We start from the raw sequence: 27331 nt of genomic DNA, 5'->3' as shown, positions 1-27331 counted from the left end.
TGAAGTAGTCATTGGTAAGTATAAAACTGATTACGGTGAGTAGGAAAGATGTCGTAGGTTTGGAATAAGGTGGGAACTGACAAGGAAATGTTCAGCAGCAGACAAACCATGTATGTGGGGGATGTTGGTATGGACGGAGGTGGCATCAATGGTGACAAGCAAATACCGCACATTAAAAGGCGGCGTGAGAAGGTCATCCAGTGAGGAACCACACAGATGTTGGTGCTGCACTCACACTGTGCATGCATGCACTGGCAAACCAATAACATTGGCCTCTTCTATGCTCAGTTGTGCTTCACTGTCGATCATTTTGTTATTCTAATCCAGGTATGGCAATTTTCGTAATACTGTTGATATTCCAATCTGGACCTTCCATAGTTTTATTTCAATATATGCTTGTTTAGCTTATTAATTAATTCATCATACGCAGAAAAAGTATTATATTTGAGTTTTATAACGCCAGAGCGAGATAAGACAGAAGACAAGAAATTAACTAAAATATAGAAGTGAGTCAATTTACGAGTCTTCATAACGGTAGCTGATCAAATCCTTGTGTAGACAACAAATAGACAATTTTTCAGATAGAGATACAGGAATCTTTATGGAACTGCACATGTAGATTCACATGGTGCAATATTATCATGCTCGTGTTTGATAAAAAGAAATAAAATTACGAGTGTTCAGTGTTTTATTTATCACATTACGCTTTCTTTGCATAAATACTGCAATGTTACTAAAATAACTTACACATGTTTACAACAGACAGTCAGCTGGTGAAGCAAGTCTAATTTTTCAATACAAAATTATTAAACAGCCTCCACTGCACTCTGCTACTACAAAAGTAGGCACTGTTTTTTCTGCTAACAGTATAAAGCACATACCAGTATTACTAATTAAATACAAAAATGTCAGTGGTTCTATCAACACTCCTGCATTCAAGCTGTCTGTCATCCATGTAGTAAAGCGCACAATTGTAAACCCAACTATGTACTACAAAAAGAATACTCATAACAACACAACAGAAGTAGTATTACCCAGTAATCACAATTTATGATCAAACCAGTGCAAATAAATCAAATATTTTGAAAAAAATTATGAAAAAACCACACACACACACACACACACACACACACACACACACACAGAGTCATGTATGTAAAGTGCAAAATCCACAATCTTAACAATTTACACTTCTGGCCATTCACAAGATTAAGGGACTTCTCAAGTTTAATTTACAAAGCACTGGTCAGAATTAAAACTGCTCATCCATGTTCCTGCATTTTCAAAAACACGATTCCAGAATCAAACAGAAAAAAGAAAAAGGCTATAAATTTCTCACTACAAAATTTCTGCAATTGTAACAACTGTCATACAGTAAACTTCTGCAAGATAATATGATGCAGTATATGTGTTAACAAAAGATGATCTGCATGCAGTGATTGAGATTTTTTCCCTTCTTATTGCTTTACAATTCTTAATTCAAACTGAAATAAAAACAGCAATAATTTTTTTTAAAAAAATAGACATAAAAACGAATTTTCAAGGAAAAAATAATAATATAGTGATTTTGAAAACTATGTTCTTTGCCTCCATCACAAATGAGAGTGGCTTGTAGATAGTGACCGCATCTAAGACAAAATGGCTATGACTGGTTAATAGAACTGACAAACAAAAATTCCATATTATCAAAACTGTAACTGCACCATAAACTGACATGTGTGCATAGTGGTTTATATTAATTCAGTATAAATCACACAAAAATAATAAATTATAAAAGAGAGAGACCCAACAATAATACTATGATTGCTGCAGTGCAGATGCTGATGTGTTATGTTACAGATATACAATAATAGGGCCCATAATGAATTGTTGAAGCCATGCCACTGAAAAAAAGTACACACAGTTACAGTGGTTATAAATGACCACAAACGGAAGACATTAATACCATCGGAAAAATAAATCCTTACATTTGTCATAAAATATATAAAATGGACAGCTGCCCATTACGTGTCTGAACTGTGTTTGATACTTTTATACCATCACTTTGTATCGATTTTCCTTAGCAGTCTTTAACACTGTACTTGCAATCACTATTCTCCAAAATTGAATTGTAATATGTCTGCTTTCGATGTTTTTTTTATTACCTGACATGCATTTCTAAATGCTGATAATATGTGATATGTGGACAAACATACAACATCCACCCACTATTTGCAAAATGGAATTAAGGGCTCTTCTTTTGTTCCACTTATTTCTCTGTCTTTCTCAATGAGACCACACCATGTCTCCAACAATGTGCTGCAATCTTTCATATTTGATAAGTGCAATGAAATGTTAAGACTTGCTATTACAAGTTTCCATAACTGTGATCCAACAGAAATCATTTTGTTCATATACTGCACAGGTTTAATTATCCTCAACTGCTGTTCTTGATCATAGTGATGCCAGGACTGGTTCAGAATGTAAAGCTGCTAATATGTTAACAAAATAACAACAGATCTTAATTGAAATAAATGATCAAAAAAAGTCTGACCATTGCAACTTTTTATTTACTTACTTTCTTGAATATTTCATTGGTTTCACTTTTACTGAAATGATTGTACTGTTTATGCCATTTTACTGCTATCCTAATGATGGATTAAAGCTGTTGTCGTCAAACTTTTGGTTCAAGAGACAATACTGATGTGGGGCAGCATCTAAGGTTGCATATGTACTGATTTTATTATTAACTGGTAATCTACATCAATTAGTATGTCATGAGCCCCCAACAGACTAGCTACAGTAAGGTCACGACAAGTTGGCCACCGGCCCCCCACGTACTGCTTGTTAAAAGTCGGCACCATTCGGAAGAAGCTTCATGTTCACTGAGATGTGGTCCAGATTGCAGCCAGCCTCAGCAGCCTAACAGTTGTGATACTACAGTTCCATGATGAAGCACTGTTGGTTTCATTATGTCTGTGAATCCCTTTGCTTAATAACAGTACTCGTATTTACACTTTGGGTATCACATAATAAGATCACCATTCTGCAACACACATTCACAAGTCCATGTAACTTCCATCTCAAAATTCATACCATAGCTGCTGATCAGTATGAGTTGCATACACCCATGAATTGTTAGTACTGGAACACAAATAGTAATATATTCCCCCTCTCATTCTCCAATCATGCAGTGGCCATGCCACGTCAATTACAGTAAGCACATCTTAAAATATTACTGTCTCTGTAAGTAATTTTGTTTGTTACAAAGCAGTTAAATTACTCTTAAGAACCTTTTAATGTTAGTTGAAGTTTTTAGATTCAGTTGTTAATTAGTGTATGCATATTATTATAAAATACGGCTGGGAACTGCAGGCCACATGAATACTTGATTTGGGCTGCATGTGACTCATGGGCCACAGTTTGACGACCACTGGCATAGAGGCTGAATTGTAGCCTAATATTCTAAATTTATAGATTCTGCTCCTCTCTCATTAGGAACATACTTTACAATGTTTTAGCCCCATGCAGTAATTGTTGCAATTGTTTAGTTGGCACTTAATTACTGCACTGTTCTATTTACAGATATGATTGTGTGATGTGAACCAGTTTGCAGACATTGCACTACAAACCTACTGATTGTGTTTCGTGTATGCAACTTGCTAGGTTTTGTTAACACAAGCAAACAATCATGACACAATAATATTGCACATATGGCTCAGTATTGATAACAAAGTTCTGCTGTATTTCATGTCAGTTCCAGTAAACAATAAAAATGTAATGACTAATTACACTGAACTCCATGAGATCAAGTGAATTATTTTGTAAATGCACCAGAAATAAAGTCTTGGTTTCCCCTCATAACCTGCTTGAATACAAACATATATAAAGACCATCATCAACAGGTCCACAGAATAACAAAAATGGTTCAAATGGCTCTGAGCACTATGGAACTTAACTGCTGAGGTCATCAGTCCCCTAGAACTTAGAACAACTTAAACCTAACCAACCTAAGGACATCACACACATCCATGCCTGAGGCAGGATTCAAACCTGCAACCGTAGAGGTCGCGCGGTTCCAGACTGAAGCGCCTAGAACCGCTCAGCCAAAGTGGCCGGCACAGAATAACAAGTGAAGCCCACAAAGAAATGTAAATTGATAGTAGTTGAAAATATACTATCAGTGTACTAGCCACAAATAATCACAATTATTAGAGCAACTGCACATTTACAGATTATATCTGTTACGTTTGTGCCCTGTGGATACGATTATCTTAAAGAAGTCATGTCTTCAGCTTCCTAATTCATTTATTACCTGTTCACATACTGTACCACTGTGAACTGAACTGCAGTATAAATTATAGTATAGTCTATTTTTCAGTAATGTGCCTTACACGCATCGCAAACAAAACTATCGTAATTACAGATCAGTTATACAAAGATTTATGAAAACTGATCGTGATTCTGGTCTTTCTTACACAATGTGACTGTTTCACACATATCTTCACTACATCCACTTGGGCCCCACACGTAACTCAGTGTAGCTGAAGCAGGAACTTTATCAAAGTTAACTGTTACAAAGGTAGTCACACCATACCAGGAACATTATAAAACTGTGCTATGTAAGTTGTAGTTTTTGTGGTTGTATGTTGTACATTAGGACTGCAATGCATACAACTAGAAAATTTTTCCATAATTTTTTATAATTTTTTGCTCCTTTCATGATACATATCCATGATTTTTTTTCCGTTTGGGGCATGGTAACCTTAGGAAAGTACAACCTAACACAAAACAAGTACATTATACCAGTAACAGATTTTACTGATCCTCTCTACACAGCACATCTGTTGACGATAAGCATACGGAGTGTGCACTTTAATGCAATCTCTTGCTACCTTTGTTTAATAGACACATGCTTCACCACTGATTTATAGCTCTTCAAATATCACAAGCATTATCACAAGCAATAATTTCCTGATAAAACCACAAACAATAACTGTATGATATTTGCAGTCTTTTCATTAAAATGAAAGTCATAAAAAATATATTTGTGAATGATGAAATGAATAGCTAACAAGACCATGTAAAAAGCCCAGCAACTTTTAACTTTCCAAAGGCAGACAGGATGAGGTAGCCCGTAAAATTGTTATAAATTTATGAATATCACGTGATATCAGTCTTCATTTGCCATCACATTCATCTTCTCAGGTCGACAACCTCTATACAGGCTCTATTATCCAGTCTGGAATGTTCTGCCGTCTTAAAAAAAAAAAAAAAAAAAAAAAATAAAGACATGTAAATTTCACGTATATTGTACATACATTAAAATGAAGATTAAGCAATTACCAAGAAACATCTAAAGTAATTTAACTGGTACAAATAAGAAATAAAATATGTGTCACACAGCCAATAACTATAATGTGTATGTGTTTTACGAAGAATGAAACAGTACTGTCAAACAATAGAAGACATCATAACTATATAAACAGAAATAAACAGATTTTCACAGCTCTGACAGAGCCATTCCTTGAGCTCAGAAGTAAGAAAATAGAAAGTATTATACAAGTTCTTTCTAAAAGTAAGTGCATCCTGTGTCTTCTAGCAGATCATCTACACTGCAACACATAGGCAATTCTGTCTTATTACGATAGTAAATAAATATATAAATGAGATTTCTGTTCCTGAGCACACTTCTAGTATGACTTTGGGAGAAAGGGGGGGAGGGGGGGGGGGAGGGGGGGGGGGGAGGGAAAGATGAAGGTCTCATTAGGAGTGGGGAGAGCCAGCCATTCCACACTTGACCAGTTTGTCAGTAGTACTCACAATGTCAGAGCAACAGGTGCACCCCTCCATTGTGCGACACATAATTATATAATTTCTTGCTCATGAAGCAGTTCAAGCGATGGAACATGATCCCCGTCCTCTCACCAGCATTACAGATGAAAACAATCATGCTGTTTGAGACATTCTTGAAGAAAATCATTTGGTGAATGTATCTGCAATTGCAGGATAGGTCGAAATAAGTTATGAGACCTGTCAAGCCATCATCACAAATGACCTGAAGTTCTGTAAAGTTTGTGCCAGATGAGTCTCTCAGCTTTTGACCACAGTTCAGGAGTTGAGACATTTTGAGGTCTGTCAGATTGTCACCTACGATGAAATGTGATTCCACCAATACACCATTCCTGAGTCAAAACAACCTGGTACAGAGTGGCAGAGGAAACGGGAGACAGACACATCAAAAGCCAAGACTCAACTATCAGCTGGCAAGGTTCTTTCAACTGTTTTCTTTGACTGGCAAGGCATTCAGGTAATTCATACGAACATAGCACAATCAAAGCTGCTTACAACTGCGAGCTGTTGAACCAGGTGAGATCTGCATACTGCCACAAAACATGAGACCACCCAATCTGAGAGGCCATCCTTCTTCATGACATTGCCAGATCCCACACTGCATGTCTAATGGTCTCAAAACATGAAGAAATGCACTGGACTCAAATTGATCACCCTTTTTAAAGCCTGGACCAACTGCCCTGCAATTTTCATTTGTTTGGGCTGCTTAAAGGATTTCTAGGAAGGTAACGATTTGGAGATGACCAAGGCATTGGGGGAGTTGAGTGCAATTGGCTACTGACACACTGACACAACCAGTTTGATTGTTCAATGCTGAGATTAAAAAAATCTTCCTTTTCCCCAGGGAAAATGTATTTCTAAAGTAGGAAACTACGCAGAAAAATAAATTATAGTTGCCTTTTATTTGTCAATAAATATTTTTTAAACTAAAATCCTGTTTATATTTGATTTACCATCATACTCAGTTTTCATATGTTTCTTTGGTCACTATCTTAACATACATTTTTTTTTTAATTTCCCTTCTCCTCTACATCTACATATACTCTGAAAACCACTGACATGCAAGACAGAGGTCTTTTCACTGTACCACACATGAGGATTTATTTCCTTACCAATCACATATGGAGCATGGGAAGAATAGCTGTGTAAATGCTTCTGCTTGTCTTGTAATTAGTATAATGTTGTCTTTGCAGTCACTGTGGAAGTTTTATGTAGCAGGATGTGGTATATCCCTAATTTTCCATGGACTACTGGTTGTAAGTAGGCATTCACAGTATATTTAATGCCTGTCATCAAGCAGCTGCCGGTTTAAGTTCTTCAGCAATTCTATATGCTCTCCTGAGAGGCAAAATAACCTCTATAATCATTTGTGCTGCCCTTCTTTGTACACTTTAAATACCCCTGGTTAGTCCTATTTGGTGTGAGTCCCACATTCTTGGGCAATATACTAGAATGAGCCACACAACTGTTTTGTGAGCAATCTCCTTTACAAACTAAATGCATTTTCCCATTAACCTACCAAAGAACCTTTCTGCCATCTGGTTTACATACAATTGTATCATTTCATTTCATATACCCACAAATTCCTATGCCTAGGTGTTCGTATGAGTTAGCTGATTCCAACTGTTACTCACTGATGTACAGGGTGGGCAAGACAAAACTGAACCAAAAAATATTTACTGCATGATGACATAGAATTAACCCTTGTTAATTAACATCACTGAAAATGCTGGAAATGACCACCAATGACGCTTATGCAGTGCCTCACTCAAATTATCAAGCTGAGAGAGAGAAGCATAGCAGCTTTGCCTGAGGGACAACAGTAATAGAGCACTTTCAATGTGCTGCTGTAGCTCTTCCAATGTGTGACAATATTTTGAGTATTTTGTCCCACATGTAAAAATCACAGGGAGAGAAATAAGGTGATCGAGGTGGCTAAGAGACTGTATTGCCTCTGCTGATTGTCCTCTCTTCGCTAAATACCTCATGCAATGTGTCGAGGCTGTCAAGGTGGCATGTGCTGCTGCTCCACCTTGCTAAAATCCCTACGGTCTTTCATCTTCTGAGAGTTGCTCCACATAAGAATTAAGCAGTTTCTGGACATACTGATTAGCAATAACAGTTTGTCAAAAGCACTGTGTTACGATGCGGGGACTGGGCAATGTGCACGAAGCATCAATCCTGAGATTATGCGCAACAGCCCTTCAGAATACTGACAGGGTTTTCTGATGCTTAATGGCACATGGTCTGTGAGTTCACATATTCTGACAGATTGAACCAGGCTTCATCTCAAGAAATGAAAAACCGAGGATCCAAACGTCCTAATTCCAATTCACTTAGAAACCACTGGCACAACTCAACATTTGAAAGTTTGTCTGGTCACTTTAACTAGGGCACAAGAGAAAATTTTCTGTGATGGCTAGTTCTCCTGTTCATTACCAAGGAATGTGGAATGTAGTTTATTCGTCTCATAACGTACAATTACAAATCAAAGATTTTTGTACAGGAGACAAGTCAAATTACTCTAAAAAAATAGGCTTATGGTAAGTAACATATTTCAGCAGGCATTTCTGCATTTTTACACAAGAACAATTTAACAAGAACGTACATAACACTTATGGTCATTTTGCAGCTTGCAATACAATTTATACGATATATTAACAATTTATTATACAATAAATAATCTTTATTGTTTCTCTTCTTTTCAAATTACCAAACTGTCTTGCATGAATCCTTCAATTTAATAATAACATTTTTCCACTGGTGTACTAAATAACAATCTTTTTCATGGGTCATACTCCATATTTAACAGATTTTTGTTATTTAATTTATTGTAAATTTTTAATCTCATGTACAATGGTGTTTGAGCATAAAGTTTTAAATTATGAGAGGGAAGTTTGAAGCTGTGTCTGTGGCGAGTACTGTAATTGTGGTTGAAATGAAAATTGTCAAGTGAGTTTTGATTTTTATATATGAAAATAAAAATTTCGTAGATGTACAGAGAAGGAATGGTTAGTATTTTTAATTTTTTTAAATAATGGGCCACATAATATTCTTTTTTGGACTAAACAAATGTTTCTTATGATTCTCTTTTGAAGTGTAAGTAATCTCGGGCTGTTCGTAGAGTTTCCCCAGAAAATTATTCCGTATCGAATTATAGTCTCTAAGTAGCTGTGGTAGACTATCTACCTGGTGTCCATAAGGGTGGAACCACATAAGACATTCATCGCATAAGCTAGGCTGTTTAGTTTGTTTGCTAAGAAGTCTATATGTGCCTTCCAATTTAAATTGTTGTCAAGTTTTAGACCTAGAAATTTTACATAACTTGCTTCAGTCATTTCCTGATCACTATGCACTATGGGGGATACTGATGATTTTTTAGCACTGAACTGCACTAATTGTGTTTTTGTGACATTGAGTTTTAATCCATTGTGCTGAAGCCATAATTCTAGGTTTCCCATTATATTTTCCACAGTATCATGAATTTGTTCTAAATTATCATTTTCAATTAAAACTGAGATGTCATCTGCAAATAAAATGGAGTGAACATCAATGTTTACAGGTAAATCATTTCTGTACAGCAGAAAAAGATAAGGTCCTAAAATTGAGCCCTGTGAGACCCCTGTACAAATCTTTTTCCAGTCTGAGAACGATTTTTTTCCATTTGAATTTAGAATAACTCTCTGTTATCTTTCTGACAAATAAGATTTGAACCATTGCAATGCCCTGCCCGTGATCCCATACCTCTCTAACTTGTGTAGAAGTAGTACATGAATGACCAAGTCAAAAGCTTTGGTCAAATCCCAAAAAATGCCTGTGACCTTTTTACCCTTGTCTAATGCAGAGTGTATCTTTTCAGTGAATTCCCTGATAGCATTTATTGTATTTTCCACTTTTGAGATGAAAATTGATTTTTAACTATAATATTGTTCTCTAAAAGAAAGTTTTCAAGATGTTTTGCAACAATCCTTTCTATCGCCTTAGCAAAAACTGGCAGCAGGGAAATAGGGTGGTAGTTTCCCATGTCATCTGGTGAGCCTTTTTTGAACCATGGTCTTATTTCATCATATTTTAACAAATAGGGTCAATCTGCGTAAGTTTTATACGTATTTTCCAGGACAGCTTCATTTTATCCATTCTCTAGTACAGGATATTACATTCTGCATTTTGTGAAAACCACAATTTTATAATAGTTACTACTAAAATCAGTCTTGATCACAAATTTATTTATTCTGGTAACCAGTTTTGACCATGCCTGTGGTCATCTTCAGACCAAAATGTTGTATTTTATATTTCTGAACATTGTGTACAAGTGCGCACATATATCTATCTGGTTCTTAAATATTGTGCTATCAATGACCAATGTACAGTAGGCTTAAAATATAGTGATAACAATCATTCAAGCACAAATACGAGTACATCTACATCTATTTATACACCCGTATGCAATATTCAGGACTTGAAATTTTTCTGCCAATATATTCTCATGGACGGGCAGTGTGGTTTCAGTTGCTGAGACTACAGTTGTGTGTGTAAGTTGCATTTGTGTGTGTGTGTGTGTGTGTGTGTGTGTGTGTGTGTGTGTGTCTACTGTTGACAAAGGCCATTGGCCTAAAGCTTTAAGTGTGAAAATCTTTTTGTTGTGCCTATCTGCGACTCAGCATCTATGCTATGTGGCGAATGGCAACTTTCCTTCTCAGAACATTGGAACTTTAAGTTTAGCTACTTAATCTGTCATATGGTTACTATTATGCATGAATGACTGTTATCAATATATTTGATGACTATATTGACGGGGGGGGGGGAGTAGCAAATTGTTTGGCTAGTGGAGGGTTGGTGGACAAATATGAGTGCATCTAGATCTACTTAAGCAAGTTGCCAATCTCTGCACCACTTTTTTTCTGATTGTTCTGTGAAGAAGCTATCCACTTGTAACGACAACAACGCTGTACTATTATACAAATAATATTTTTTTCTGATTTTTCGATAAATTAGTGTAATCGATGTACCAATTTCATTTCTTTTTTTTGTTTCATGCCATTATGTTAAAGAAACTGTAAACAATTTTCAATGTCAATATTAATGTTTATGTCAAATTTCAAGCAATATTGTAATAGAATTGAAGTGTAACAAATGTTGAATCTATTGTAACATGTTTAAAATTGTAATTGTGCGTCTGGTCCATACGTAGGCAATGTGTTAGAATATGTAGAATGCAAAACCTCTGGTGAATACCCTGTCTGTAGGGGAGCGGTAAAAGGTGGATGGCAGGTGAGCGCGGGAAAATGCACACGGGTGCTGCACGGCACAACGGGCTCAGCGGTAGTAGCCGGAGTTGGGCACTGGTCTGAGCAACACGTTCTGGATCGAGGAGGCTCTCCTGGAAGACGTAGTTTCATTGAGCCTCGGATATGCCGTTCCGACGCCCTTACAGCATGGCAAAATTCCATAGGCACTAAATGGAAAAGTATTGCGACGCTATGAAGAAGTAAAGTGCCGATACATCAAGAGCCATTGCTGTGGTTGTATGTGTGCTCCGTGCCTCGCCATCTCGCCGCCCGCCAACCGCCGCATCGATACGAACAGGTTGAAACTTTTAGTACTGTATTCGTGTGGACCAGTGTTACTTTTGTTCCATACTGTTCAATAACAACTTAAATTTTACCAGAACTGCCCTATCATTTAATTATCCTCACAACTAACCTAGCCAGGGTCCTTTCCAAATGTTGTGCAATCCGAGTGTCCCGAAATGAAGAATTAAAGTTTATGTTAATAATAATTACCTGCAGACCTAACTATGTTAGAATGATGTTTAAAGAACTTTTTTGTTAATGAACTAATAGACGAATAACAAAGGTCTGACAAAGTTGGAAGATAAATTTGATATTGATTTAGTAGTGAAGTTTAATCATTTCGAGACAGATATAATGGTATTTAAATGAGCAGGAAATAAAATGAAAAGAGTAGTAACTAATATATTGGAAATCTTGAGCACATAATGATTTCAGTAACGAATTTTTTAATACAGTGATCATAACAGTTTCAGGCCCCCCCCCCTTTTCTTTATTCATTTGAATTCTGAAGTGTTCTAAATTGATTTGACCAGCAAAAGTTAAAGTCAATATAAAAGCCAAAATTTATCAGTGTTTTATCTTTATCAAAATTGACATTGTATGTGTGACTCAAAAGTGCTATTTCTAGGGTAACCTATGCCCGATTTTAATCAGATCAATAGACAGTACGAAGTTTTGTAGTAAACATTATAGTGTAGTGTTATGTATTTATGGTTTATCCCTATCAGTACAGAAAGTGAAATTATCAGTTCAATAGATTTTCTGGTTCTAAAATTTACCATATTATGCTGTGTTACTACGTGTTGTTTTGCTTGAACGTACATCAATTTGTACAGGGAAGAAACTCAGTTAATTCCTAATTAGGCTGGCGACCATATTATTAACAAATTGGTAGCATCTTCTGTGTTGTTTCTTGTCCGTCCTGACGTGTAGTTGCATTTCGGACTTGCTTGATGTATCATTGTTATTACAGAGTGGGTGTAAGTCTGATTTGCCTCCATTCAGGTACACGCGGTCAATTTCTATACAAAAATCCTTTCTCATAAGGTGAAGCCCGTCAACTTACCATAGTACAGGCTTTAATGAGTATCGTGCCCCAAAGCGCAGTGTTACACACTGAGTCACGAAAGTAGCTCAGTCTTGGACTGTGTTACATTACAGGGAAAATGGCAAAGAGAGACATCTAAAAGAATAGGAGATTGAAGGAAAGCAAAAAGGACAATCTGAAATTCCTAAATTTGAAAACCAGTTGCCAATCATAAACAGTGTTACATGAAGTTCTAGCTAATTTACATATTGATTAGAGTCTTGGTAGGTAAATAATTTCATCTCTTCACTTTTAACCAATGTTGTGAAAAATATTTTACTCTCCAATGAAATCACATAAGTTACGGCAAGTGTTATACTACAGATTTCAGAAATCATATGGCTCTAATGACTAGCACACTTCTCACTGTGTGTAATAAGATCCTTATCTTCACAAAATGTACCAAATAACAATTAAATATAACCAGATGTTATCACCAATATATAAATAGATCCTCAATTTCATGTTTTACAAACTCAGCTCACATAGGCAGTAGTCTGGAAAGTTACTACGACGTCTTTTGCTTTTCTGCCTGTTCATTCTTAGAGATATTAATATAATAGAGGGAACCATTCCTCGTGGGCAAAATATATCTAAAAACAAAGATGATGATATATATAAAAACAAAGATGAGGTGACTTACCGAACGAAAGCGCTGGCAGGTCGATAGACACACAAACAAACACAAACATACACACAACAGTTTGTTGCGAAAGCTTGAATTTTGTGTGTATGTTTGTGTTTGTTTGTGTGTCTATCGACCTGCCAGCACTTTCGTTTGGTAAGTCACATCATCTTTGTTTTTAGATATGTTCATTCTTAGAAACGCAAAACTGTCCTAGAAGCCAAAAAAACCATGAGGAGAATAATTTTCCCAACTGGCGCAGCATCTACACAAACAGCAGCAACTATAAGACATGGTTGACACGGAATAATATATCAACATTCATATTACAATCTTCTTTCAACACTGATAGACAAGCCGCCACCTACACACACGATGAACACATCAGTGAGTCATCTTCGCAAATGACCATAAAGCAACTAAGTGGTTGCTCATGTAGAAACACGCAAACTGGCTGATGTCACTGACTGTTTATTTATCTATTTATTTATTTACATGTCAAGTTCCGTACGACCAAATTGAGGAGCAAATCTCCAAGGTCATGGAACGTGTCAGTACAGAAAATTACAACATAAAAGTAATAACAGATAAAAATAAAATGTTTATGAACTGAAAAAAGTCAATCCACAAGTTTAAGTAACACAATCAACAATACAACAAGAATCAGCTTAATTTATCGAGGAACTCCTCGACATAATAGAAGGGGTGACCCATGAGAAAACTTCAGTTTCGATTTGAAAGTGCGTGGATTACTGCTAAGATTTTTGAATTCGAGTGGTAGCTATTTGAAAATGGATGCAGCAGTATAATGCACACCTTTCTGCACAAGAGTTAAGGAAGTCCGATCCAAGTGCAGATTTGATTTCTGCCAAGTATTAACTGAGTGAGCATAAAAAATCTTTTATTGTGCCATGGTTAGTGATCCATCCCAAACCATCCCAGTTACTGGTCTGAGTCATATTCTAATTTGATCACTCGCCATAGAGTACGTAGCAGTGTTTTGACTGCTTAAGATGTTGCAATGTGCTGACTGCCACCAGAAGACTTAGCTGTACATTACAACTGGAGTCTTAACCCTAGGACGCCCAAGCCTTTTTTTCTAACTTGGATGCCTAAGAGGGGATTGGGGGGGGGGGGGGGGGGGGGGTTCGGCGAGCCCACAGGTATTAAATAAGTTTACTGACGAAAAATTCCAACTTTCAAAATGGTTTATGTATTTTAACTAAGGCATCGGTTTATAAATGTTGTTAATTGTTATAAATATTGGACTGAGTGAATAAAAAATTGACATATTGCAATACAAAATACAGATGTGTTCATATACAATAGACTACTCTGAGTCGTCAACTTCAAGGCAAGAGACACACTTCACAATTTTTTCTGAATGTGTGTACACACATGTTTATGACACTGTCCACAATACTGTTGTGGTTTACTTAGATTGTTGTACTTCTGCTTCTTTGTTTTAGCTTTTCTTACACAAATATGGCATCGACCTTTCCCTGCAGGAGGCTGACGTGCTTCTGTTGTCACTCCTTTGATTTTATTTTGTAGAATAGTCTCCATTGATTGAACAATTTAGTTGGATAACCCTCTTGCATTGGCACTTCTTTCTTTCTCCTGCAATTTCACTAGTTCCATCCCAGCTTGCAGAAGATAAAGTTTCCGTTTGTTGTGTTTCTTTTCATTCCATCTTGGATGTTGCTGGATGTATATGGTGGTTGCATTGATAGCACAAATGTCGATGAGAGAGTAAAATACAGATAGAGGCCATCTCTTTGTTCCTCTCTTGCAGGTGTACAGACGCGCCATTTGATCAATGGTATCAATGCCACCTTTAGTGGAATTATAATATGCATTTATCTCTGTTTTATTCTTCTCTCCTCCAACAGTGCCTTTATCTTGGTGCAGTGTTGCCAAAAATCAGTAAGTTTTTACTTGGTTTCGTTTTTGCTCTGTAGGACACCAAAGTTACTGGAGGCCTACGTGTTGGGAACTGCACTAACTCACTGCAAGTTTACAAGATAAATAACAGCTGACTGACATCAACAATCACTTCCTCTGAAAGTAAACCGATTGTTGTGAATAGTGAATATCTAGAATACCAACCAACAAGAAACTAACTTGCGTTGTTTTAGAGATGAGAAATACGAAATCCTACTAAGGGAAATTTTCTGTAGCATGGGAGCCTAAGGGGGGGAGGGGGGGGGGGGTTGTTGGACCCATAATAACTTTATTTATTTTTTTTTTTTCAAAGCAGGAATTTTCTATAAAATATATTGATACTAAGGTTTCATAAAATAGCCAACAAACACTAACTCAAAGGGAATATGTAGTATGAAAGTTACTTGGGCAAAAGCAGGGGACATAAAAAAATTGTGGGTTCAACGAACCCCCCCCCCCCCACCCCCCCTTAGGCGTCCTAGGCTTAAGACATTCACAGGATAAAGTACAAAAGATAGAAATGTAAATGAAACAAAATCTCACTGACAGAAAACATGAGGTAAAAATAGCTATTAATAATTGTAGAGGCAATTAAACTATAGTCTGTGGATACTGCAGACAGGTTTTTGGAAGGAAAGTGTTTTCTGACCTAAGATTATCAACAAGTCATGACACAAATACTATCAAAATAATTTGGAAAATTTATATACATAGTGGCAAGAAATGTCAACAATCTATAAATGATGATTTTGAAGAAACAAAAACAAAGCCATATGCATAAGTAACTGTAAAAGACTCAACAAAAGTATGTGCAAATGTTAAAAAGTGTTGGAAAGCAATTTGGCACAATATATGCCAATAACAGAAATTACTGGATAAAACAAGGAACTTAAATATTAGCACAATGATATGTCAATGGAACAAAAACTTTGAAAAGACTGTAATACAGTTTGGGCTTTAAAGTCATGTTCAGGGCATCAGCATTGTTGCATCTCCTCTGAAGGAAGTTCTACCAACACAGTAACAGAATCAACCAACATTTAAGAAATTGCGATTTACTACAATGCTTTACATGAAGCATCGTTCATAAGTAACATGTTTTTCTGAACACCTCCCAAGCATATGATGTGTACGTTCATATTTTCCCCAGTGTCAGAAGCATTTTGAAATGAGTGTATTAGCAGTCTCCAAGCCTATTCATTTTGATTGTCTCATTTCTTTGTCAAGAAACATCAAGAATTTCATGGCTCACTGGTAAATATGTTAGGTTAACTATTAAACATTTTACATAACTAATTTTGTGATAATGTGTGTACAACCTGCAATGAGTAATTAATTAAAATCCGAAGACTGATCTGACTCCAAACTGATTTAGTTGTCATAATCCATCTGGAGATCAACTCACTTAGCTTCATACTTGGTCCAGTGGTGTTCCAACAGCAACAACATAGTGCAACAGTGCCCAAAAGTTGAGTACAATCAAGAAACAAGAGTGTACTTCTGGACATGATGTCAAACAGGCTACAGAACAATGTGGACCTTATTAACAAAATACCTGGCACAGCATAGGGTCCTATACAAATAATTATAAAGGGTAAAGCCAAATAAACAAATTTTTTTAAAAGCGATGAACACGGAAAATCTCTTGTGTAATAACAAAAATGTCAACCATGTGTATGATTACCCCTAATGAACACACAATGACTCAGTCTCCACTGGAAATCAGTCCCATCCCGAGAAGAAGCTGCGCACAGCTCACAAGAATCCTTGATGTTAACTCACATGTGTAGTTCAACTTCCAAGATATGCTTTATTCAGATCCAATGACCTCACTGGTCAGTTCCATGTGATATACAGGGCTATTACAAATGATTGAAGTGATTTCATAAATTCACTGTAGCTCCATTCATTGATATATGGTCACGACACACTACAGATACGTAGAAAAACTCATAAAGTTTTGTTCGGCTGAAGCCGCACTTCAGGTTTCTGCCGCCAAAGCGCTCGAGAGCGCAGCGAGACAAAATGGCGACAGGAGCCGAGAAAGCATATGTCGTGCTTGAAATGCACTCACATCAGTCAGTCATAACAGTGCAACGACACTTCAGGACGAAGTTCAACAAAGATCCACCAACTGCTAACTCCATTCGGCGATGGTATGCGCAGTTTAAAGCTTCTGGATGCCTCTGTAAGGGGAAATCAACGGGTCGGCCTGCAGTGAGCGAAGAAATGGTTAAACGCGTGTGGGCAAGTTTCACGCGTAGCCCGCGGAAGTCGGCGAATAAAGCAAGCATGGAGCTAAACGTACCACAGCCGACAGTTTGGAAAATCTTACGGAAAAGGTTAAAGCAGAAGCCTTACTGTTTACAATTGCTACAAGCCTTGACACCCGTTGACAAAGTCAAACGCTTTGAATGATCAGCAATTCATGTCATGGCCTCCACGCTCTCCCGACTTAACAGCATGTGATTTCTTTCTGTGGGGTTATGTGAAAGATTCAGTGTTTAAACCTCCTCTACCAAGAAACGTGCCAGAACTGCGAGCTCGCATCAACGATGCTTTCGAACTCATTGATGGGGACATGCTGCGCTGAGTGCGGGAGGAACTTGATTATCGGCTTGATGTCTGCCGAATCACTAATGGGGCACATATCAAACATTTGTGAATGCCTAAAAAAACTTTTTGAGTTTTTGTATGTGTGTGCAAAGCATTGTGAAAATATCTCAAACAATAAAGTTATTGTAGAGCTGTGAAATCGCTTCAATCATTTGTAATAACCCTGCATTGTCATGAAAAAAAAAAAAAAAAAAAAAAAAATTCATTCACCACAGCAGGTTCATATGGACAAGCATTTGTGTCCATGAAGAGAAAGAATGGAGTAACAGACCTCAACGTGTCAAGTGTGTGGCTACAATACTTCATCTCTGCACTTCTGGGCACCGACAGAATCCCTCACAGTATGTAAGCTCATTCAACCACATCCACCAACAGCCAACAAAAAATTGGTCTCTTTCTATAATATTTTAGTGATTTTACTACCACTTTCCTACTAGACAAATGTGTGATTGGAACTGTTCTGCAAACTGACAGGGATTTCACCCAGTGAAGTGGACATCTTTCCACTGACTCGTGGTCTAATCTCAGGTGATGCTTACTCTACAATAATCAGATTCCACTCTGCACTCTCACAAGTGGGACAGAGTAACAGTGTTGGATGTTTGGCATACAGACCAACAACTTTGAACCTCTTATATACAGCTTGTAAGGAAACTGCAACTCCTGAAGCAGCTGTAAGCTTGGCATACAATGGTTATGCACAACATCATTCAATTATGTTCTGTACATGAGGCCAGATGATGGTCTCATGAAATGGTACTCTTTATCAATTTTATACTGGCAAGAACGAACATTTGTTGTATATTAGAAATGTCACCAAAGGTTCAAATGATATTTTGTCACATATTCAAGGCTTTTGAGACAACACTCCACACATGACTTTGATAGAGGCTACTGAGGATCACCCACACTATAATCCATAACTGAAAGCATTTCTGGAAGGCTTCTATTGGAAGGGCATTCAGCTGTTACACCGTGGCCCTCTCAATGTCGGGGAATGGTGACAAAACATTTTCCTTTAAGCATAGTTTTAATTTTTGAGGAGAGCCAGAAGTTGCATTGTACTAAGTTTGGGTAAGGTGGATGTAGACAGACCGGAACATTTTTCTGGCCAAAAGCTCATGAATCAAAAACAAGGTGCGGCACAGCATGTTGTAGTGATGAACAAGAAAGCTATTGGCCCAATTTTTCTGGTATTTTTCTTCGTGCATCATTTTGCAAACACTGCAGTACACTCCTATAAAATTGGGCATTTACAGTTGTTCACCTTGGAACAAACTCTGACTGCACTATGCTCTCAATATCGGAAAAAAACAATGAGTGTGACTGAATCCTATTTTGACTGACGTGCCTTTTTAGGGTGAGGAGATTCACTCGTTTTCCATTGGAAACTCTGGATATTCATCTCAAGGTCAGACCAACAGACCCCAGTTTCATCTCCAGTTATAGTTTGGATATGAAGTCCAGATATGAATGAAAATGATCCTTCACCTCCATGCAAACTGGCACATGATTTTCCTTCTGTTCATCACTCAAAAGTCTGGGTACAAATTTTGCGATCACTTGTCTCATTTGCAAATTACCTAGTAAAATGCTTTGCACAGATCCATATAAGATGCTAAGTTCTTTAGTAAGTCCTCAAAAAGTTAACTGCCTGTTTGAACGAACAATTTCTGCTCAAATGGCTCTGAGCACTATGGGACTCAACTGCTGAGGTCATTAGTCCCCTAGAACTTAGAACTAGTTAAACCCAACTAACCTAAGGACATCACAAACATCCATGCCCGAGGCAGGATTCGAACCTGCAACCGTAGCGGTCTTGCGGTTCCAGACTGCAGCGCCTTTAACCGCACGGCCATTTCGGCCTGCTGAACAATTTCTGCATCTAGGTTCATGGACGTTCTGAATGTTGTTCATCTTCTATTGACTCATTCCCACTTTAAAATTGTTCATATGAATTATAAACAGCCTTGAGAGTTACAGCATTATCACCATGCACCAATTTCAACATTACGTGAGTTTCTTTGGCACTTTTTTGAGACTTGAAGCAGAGCCTAATGTTCATCCATTGTTCGAAATCCATGCTGCACGCTGTTTAAAATCCATGGTGTGTTACAGACGCAGTAAATACAACCTCAATCCATCGTCTCTGGATGCTGACTGACAAGTCAGAACATAGACGCTACCTGTTTCAATGTATCAGGCTATCAGACAAATAACATAAATGATTGTAGCATCAGCAGATGATGCTAAAAAAATTTCATCCATCATATTTTTGATCACACTGCATGCAACACTTTGAAAAAAGAACAACTGAATAGGCCACCAAGGGCACTCACAACTATGAAGCAATTCATGTTATGAGTGCCTCCTCTGGTACATTCAGTTGCACTTTTACTGAAGTGCTGTACATATCCTTTTGTTGAGTTACATACTAATATATTAAAATCATGAAATGATAACTTTCTAAAAAGTCAAAACTTAACACACTTTGCTTTCTGAATCAGACACCCTTTCCTATACAAACTGCGTAATTTCCATACGTAAGAATATTTACTGTTTTCAGTAACTACTTTCCTTTTTCTTTCTACTCTTCTCTTTTCCTGATTATGCTTAATTTCTGGAAGCAAGTGTGTTTGTCTGTTGTTGAAACAAAAGACTCGTATTTGATAAATTAATCTGTGTCAATAAAATGCTTGCTAGGGAATACTTTATTATCTCTTGGTAGCAGCAAAAATGTAAAGTGTTTTGTTCTAATTATATTCTTCATCTACAATAAACTTATTCATAGCAGAAAAATGAGAGGAAGTAACTTACAGTAAACAGTGGTGGTTCAGTGGGATGAGGGTGGAATCCTGTCTGCCTGCAGTTTGCTATGAAGTCTAGACCATAATTTGGTGTTAGCATAAAGAATCCATTTCTGAAATAAAGATCATTTCCATACTATTAGTGACATATGGTAAAAATAAATTATTAATACAATGCATCAAGTAACAAAAAGAAGACACAAGACACTGGTAAGACAAATTAGAAAACATGCCCAAATTACTAATTGTTTGTGTGTGTGTGAGAGAGAGAGAGAGAGAGAGAGAGAGAGAGAGAGAGAGAGAGAGACAATGATGCACCAATAGTCAACATGTTGACCTTTCAAATAGGAACATACACATGAATGAAATCTTTGAAGCTTCTGGACAAAGTGCTTCCTCAGAACTAATTGATTAACAAAACCTCACATATGTAAAACTACATTGTCCTAGTGTGATACATTGTCCTGGTGTCGCAGGCTGACTGTGTGTATGTATGTGGTTTCGTTAGTCAGTCAGCTCAGAAAAGAACATTGTCCATGTCCTAAATCTTAGTAACAACTTCAATCTAGTTTAAGCACCAATCAATTGCTAAATGGCTTAAAATACTGTAATATGATTTTCTCAAGTTCATGGTGATAAAGTGTCCTGCAACCATTTCATCACTTTGCTGGCTGGCACTGACAAAATATTTGACACCTAAGAAATGGTTCGAAATTAAAATACACTACAAATTTGATAAATAATATAGGTAACGTGTGTCATCTCCCAGGTAGGACTTCTTTTAGTGCATAAGTTCTCTTAAGTGACAGGGCTGGCAAATATTATGATAGGATGATCCTGCTGGCACTTCTCACAAGGATATTAACATAATCGTAATAAGCCTCACAATAGTTCTTCGAAGCAAATGTTTGTCATTGTTAGCTGATAAGAGTAGTTATTGCTACAAGACTGGTGACATTCTTATGGCAGCATTCAAGTTCACTGGGCCAAAATTAGCAACCATGAATGAGTGCAAAAGCTTTTAGAGTTGAATGAAAGTAAGTGCTTGTAGGGTTTACTGCCAGGAGCTGATTAGAGGCCTCCCACATGTGCACTGTGACCAAAGCTTGTGCTGCCAACTGTTGGTGAGACTAAAAGCTGAATTAAACCTATGCAATGCACTGTACTGAGTCTGTAATCAGAGGGTCCTGTTTCTACCATTTTAATTAAACAACAGCTAGCACATGATTCAAGGCAGTGCTTAGATGAAATCTCACATCTCTATTGATGAGACTGCTGCAAAGTCATTCCAGTCAGGTTTCTCTTCCGGTTCTGGCAGTGGGCTCTGTGAGTCTTTCCAAGTACAAGGGCTTTTCCACACGTGTGAGTACCACCTGTGGCCCCACTGAATTTGGATGCAGCTGCGCAAACATCATCATCCATGTCTTGCAGCAGTAACTGCTGTAACCACCTGACGGTATCTAACTGGTGTTCTGAGGAAATAATATCGGACTCATATAATGTCATTCAGAGGCAAACACTGGTAAAGTATTTACAATAGGATCCTCCGAGCAACCCTGAAAGGTCAGAATATGGTAATAAATGGTTAATGATGGCACACAATATTGCCAGTATATTGAGAAGTGTTTGCACATTTCACAACAAAATCACTGAAAAATCATGGCCCTACTTTGCATTCCAGGATTGGTCAATACACTTCCTTGATTTTTAGAGGGCTCAGTAAGTTAGGACTGGTTATTGTGGCACAGGAATGTTGTGTGAACAGGATAGTGGGGTAAATGTGAAAGATGAAGGTTGTATGTTGCATACAATTTGAAATTACTTGTCTTTAGTTCATAACACAAGAGCTCTCTCTCTCTCTCTCTCTCTCTCTCTCTCTCTCTGTCTGTCTGTCTGTCTGTCTGTCTGTGTGTGTGTGTGTGTGTGTTCTTTCCACACCATAGGAGTTTAAACTTTACTAGGATTACAGGAACGCCACATAGAAATAATGGCCACATTACATATGCATAATTGTGACAACAGGCTGTACATACATATGTGCACTACCTCATTTAATGCCACAATCAGATGTTGTCATACAATGTGAGATCAGTAACTTTGCATTATTCACAATGAAAAAGTGTTTACTAATTAGTTTCGGAACAGTCTGAAGTCTGCAGCTATCAGTGGTAGAGTAATTATGACACTGAAGACCAAATAATTTTCTTATATGCTTTGTTAAATACTTCACAGTAATATATTTTAAAATGAATTTATACTTACTCATTGTACCTAGGTGCACAAACAATAGCAAGTGCCTCTGGCATCATACGTTGGTAAGAACAATGTGTGTGAAGATCCACACTAGAGAGGAATGCTGTCTGACTAGGATGTGTCTGTAAAAATTAGATAAACATGTATTTAAGTCAAGTGGAACCATATTAAAACATATTTACGTATGAACAACAATAGTGGAAAGTAACAGTTTGCTCTCCTTTTTTTACATATATATGTTTGTTTGTTTGTTTATATTGTAACTGGATGGATCTTCTCACCAAGCAGCATCACTAGAACACACATATATAGAAGTATTGAAATGCGAAAGCTTTCGGAGACAGTGGCTAATTCTGGCAGAAAGGTTGAAGAGGGAACAAAGAGGGATGAAGCAAAAGGACTGCGTGGTTTATGATATGGGAAGACTTCAGAAAAGTTGACAGAACCCCACATCTGGGAAGACTTACCAAACAGGATGAGAAGGAAAGACCGATTGTTGGGGACTGAATTATACCAGATTTTAAAATACGAGAGGTTAGTGGTGGAAGATAGGATAGTAAGCAAGACGAAGGTTACTGACAAAACATCGTGCTTTAGTTAATAAGAGCGGAAGCTAAGTGGTGGTTGGATGGGGAGGGGGCGGGAGAATAGACATGTCAGAAAAAAAAAAGATACAGAAAACTAAAAGGAAATCAAGACAGGAATAGTTACAGAGAAGAAATGCTGAAATAAAAAAAATTAAGGTCACATTAAACCTACTAACACACAGCAGCATTTACATTTTAATAGTTGCTATCCTTTCCATGTCAAACAGTCTCTCACATACAGCTATGCATTCAAGGCAAGCATATTTGTTCAGATGCAGATTCTTTACATCTACACACCAGCATTCTCACCTCAGCCTTCACTGGACATTATTACCCCACCAGTTTAGTTCAACAGCAGGCTTCCTGGGCCATCACAACCAATCCTGGTACTGTTTATTTCTCCAACAAACAACTTCGGAGTACCCCTCTTGTCATTCAGTATTGTCTTGGCCTTGAATGGATCAATCAGCTACTTCGACAAGGCTTTGACTTCCTAAAATCATGCCCTGAAATGAGGTCCAGCCTGTCCACCACTCCTAGAATATCTTTTTGTCACCCTCCCAATCTCTGCGATATCCTTTTCACACCCTATGCTCCTTCTGCATCCATTTCCCTGTCCTATTGCTCCCACATTTGTGACTGTCCCTGTGCTAAGGCTTGCCCTTCCTACCGCCACTTACACCAGCCCTGTAACTAGAAAAACATATTTTCAAAGGGAAAGCCACCTGTGAAGTGGCACAAGTCATGTACCAGCTGTTATATGGATTCTGTTTGGACTTTTACATTGGCATGACTACCACCAAGTTATCAGTAAGGATGAATGGACAGGGCAGAGAATGTATGGTGGCAGCACATGATATCCTGTTGCAAAGCATGCTCTACAACAATGTAGTCACGACATCCATGATTGTTTCACCACACGTGCCATCTGGATTCTTCTGCCAGACATGAGTTTCTCAGAATGCCACAGGTGGAACAGATCTTTGGTTCTCGCCACCCACCTGGCCATAACGTACATTAATTTCTCTGGCCTCCGCATTTCTTTTCAGTAACTATTCCTTTCTTCACTCCTGTTTAGTTTTCCTTCTGACCTGTGTATCCCTCCACCTCTACCACATAAAATCACTTAGCTTTTCTGGTCTTACTGATTCGTGCACAATGTTTCATCAGTAATATCTGTCTTGTGTATTGCCTCATCTTCCACCTTTCAGCTCTCAGGTTTTCAAATCTCATCCACTGCAGTCCCCAGCCATTCAGCCATTCTTTCTCATCCCGACCCCCAATCCACAGTTCTGTGCAACCTTTCCAACTCTCCCCATTTCCTGAACCTCACCAGTCATTTTCCTTCACCCTTCTTCATTTCCCTTCAACCCCATGGACCCATTGGCTCCAAAAGCTTGTAAGTTTCAATACCTTTATACGTGTGAACTTCTGGAGCCACATGGTTAGTAGACTTTTTTCTATCTATCCAATTATAATATATTTTCAAAAATTGAGTATTTTTGTTGCTATATCTTTATTTATTTTTTAATTTCATGGGTCCTTGATGTAAATGTATCACTGGATGTAGAACATGTCAGATTATTACAGTAATAACTATATTTAAATAGTCAATCTAAAACATACGTAAACAAATACATGAAAAGTGAGTCCCGAATGATCAAACATTAACACACAGAACAGCAGTAATAATGATCGTATGAACAAATTATAGAGCTTACATTCTATTTCATATAAAAAGCATTTTGTCAACAAGTGATATACCAGTGCTACATAGAAAGTTCACATAGTAATGATTAAAATTACACATATTTCACAGAGTATTACACACTGTCAAAAAATTTCTGTAAAGAACAGAAAGAGCTATCTAAAAAAAAAAAAAAAGCTGCATTTACACCACAGAATACAGAAACTTTATTCATAATTCAGGATATATGGCCTATCCCTGCCCTGCTTCTTTGGCAGGTATTTCACTTAGCAATCTGTCAGGCTACTTCACAACTATTTCATCAATACCTAGTTGCATTCACTACGAGTGAACTGTGGGCTTAGGTCAAATTCAAACTAGGCATTCTGTTTCCTTCTTGTTGGAAGTTTCAACACAACAAATCATTTATTTCAAATCATCTCCACTCTATAAAGCAGAAAATTTGTGTCAGTTATATGGTAGTGGCGTATAACATTACTAGTATACGTAACTCTCATGCTTTTCTGTTGTTTTCCGCACAATTCAATTTTTGCAATTATAACCCTCACTTGACTCCTCATTAGTTTCTTTACAGCAATTTTAATACATGTGCATTATTTTAAAATTTTATTACATGCCCATTATTAATAATCATTCTTTTCTTTATGTTGCTGTCTGATTCCTCTTAACAAATTAATGCCTATTATCTTCAGAATTAATACATTGATAAAACAATAAATCATCAGTTAGTAAATAAGTGAAATTATAAAAGGACTATGACTTACATGAATCCAACCTAATGTAATTAAATCATGCTGGTCCTGATAGTCAAATATTTCTTCCTCATTCTGTGTAGTGCATGAATCTGGTGTACCAGTCTGCTTAGGAACCAGCAAATGAGTTATAATCAACTGATTCTGTTCCTGTACAAAAGAAAGGAGTATATTACACAAAATAACTCAAAGAATAAAGTCACATTTATTATTATTTTTTATTAAGAGAGATGAATAATCAGCCATTGTGAACTGTATATTTCATAATGCAGGAGAACCTTCAGGGATGAGCTACAAGCCATTAAGTTCATTGGCACAAAGAGGTAGCTGTTAGCAACTGCATTTGTGTGCCACACAAATGTTAAACTTTCATTTCCCTGTGACCAGTTGGGTAAACCTATTCTCAGCCACGGTCATGAACACCACAGTGCTTTAAAAATCTTCAGACTGATAACTGCTTTCCTCTTTTTACAAACCACTGTGATTAATTTCTCCACTCTTGACTTCACTACATGAACCCCTGCGTGACTTACCTCTGTTTCACACACTCCAACTGCCTATTACTCTTTTGTCCTTGAGAAAGGAATTAACTGTTCCTAAAACTAGTGGTCTTGTCTGCTTCTAAACATTTGTTGGCGGTACTAGGCAACCATTATATATCCTTGTAATTTTATTGTTAGAACAATGTTGGATTTTCATATTTTTAACAAACACCTTTATGTGAACTTCACATGTGCTTCAAATTTCAATCTGCAAACAAGTTGCTGCTTTCAAATAAACCACTGTTTTTCCACTCACATTATTCAGTTACAATTTGTATACTACTGTGTACTTTCACAGCAACAAGTTTTAATAAGACGAGTAAATTTCAGTAGAATTTTAAATCTGGGGAAAGGGATTAAGATGATTACAAATAACCTGCTGAAGAGACTCAATAGCAGAATTGTAAATATTAAAATCTAAATGAATCATTGCCATGTCAGTCATTTTCCGTGCTGACTGTAAAACATTATCTGTTTAATAAAAAATATTCTCAGAATTTGTTCAGCTTGATATGGTTAGTCACAATGCACAAAAGCAAATGTTAACAAGCATCACCCTACTTTAACACAGCCCATTTTTCTCTTTTCAAAAAAGAAATCCGAGTCTTAGTTCTCTTCTCTATGTACTGCCCTGTTTCAATTGTCACGTAACAACTGACTTCATTATTCTGCAATGTCAATAGGCAGTCCAAAGCCAAGATGCCTGTGGATGGGGCAGGTGTGAGAGGTGAGGAGGAGGGTGGGGGGGGGGGGGGGGGGGGCTACTTACTGCCTGTTCTATTCTATCAGATATGTGACAGGCAGCAGTGAATCTGCAGTTCATAACCAGGAGCAATGTTTTCTTATGGCAAGATGTCAGTGCTGCGCGGCAGTTCTCTTGTGGATGCTTATACTATTTAACCTAGGTCTTGAAGAGATGCTGACTTGCAAATGCACATGGCACATTGGACTGGGACTACTGGCAGCCAGGACATTGGCACCTTTTAACGATCCTCCCCGTTCACA

General features: G+C 37.4%; 1 protein-coding gene across 1 annotated transcript in view; it reads right to left on the bottom strand.

Annotated features, from left to right (window-relative positions):
* Nucleotides 1-670: 670 nt before the first annotated feature.
* The window catches only part of LOC124619588 (STAM-binding protein-like A), a 79041-nt gene continuing 52380 nt past the window's right edge, over nucleotides 671-27331 (bottom strand). The window contains exons 7-10 of the mRNA XM_047146092.1: nucleotides 25797-25934; nucleotides 22747-22859; nucleotides 20495-20597; nucleotides 671-5238 (exon numbers count right to left, since the gene is read on the bottom strand). Of these exons, the coding sequence (XP_047002048.1) occupies nucleotides 5176-5238; nucleotides 20495-20597; nucleotides 22747-22859; nucleotides 25797-25934 (417 nt within the window). The 3' untranslated portion in view covers nucleotides 671-5175. The remainder of the gene's footprint in view (nucleotides 5239-20494; nucleotides 20598-22746; nucleotides 22860-25796; nucleotides 25935-27331) is intronic.

Source organism: Schistocerca americana, chromosome 1 (assembly GCF_021461395.2).
Source record: "Schistocerca americana isolate TAMUIC-IGC-003095 chromosome 1, iqSchAmer2.1, whole genome shotgun sequence".
Taxonomy (NCBI): Eukaryota; Metazoa; Arthropoda; class Insecta; order Orthoptera; family Acrididae; genus Schistocerca; species Schistocerca americana.
Note: the sequence above shows the minus strand (reverse complement) of the source record. Positions and strands in the feature narration are given on the sequence as shown.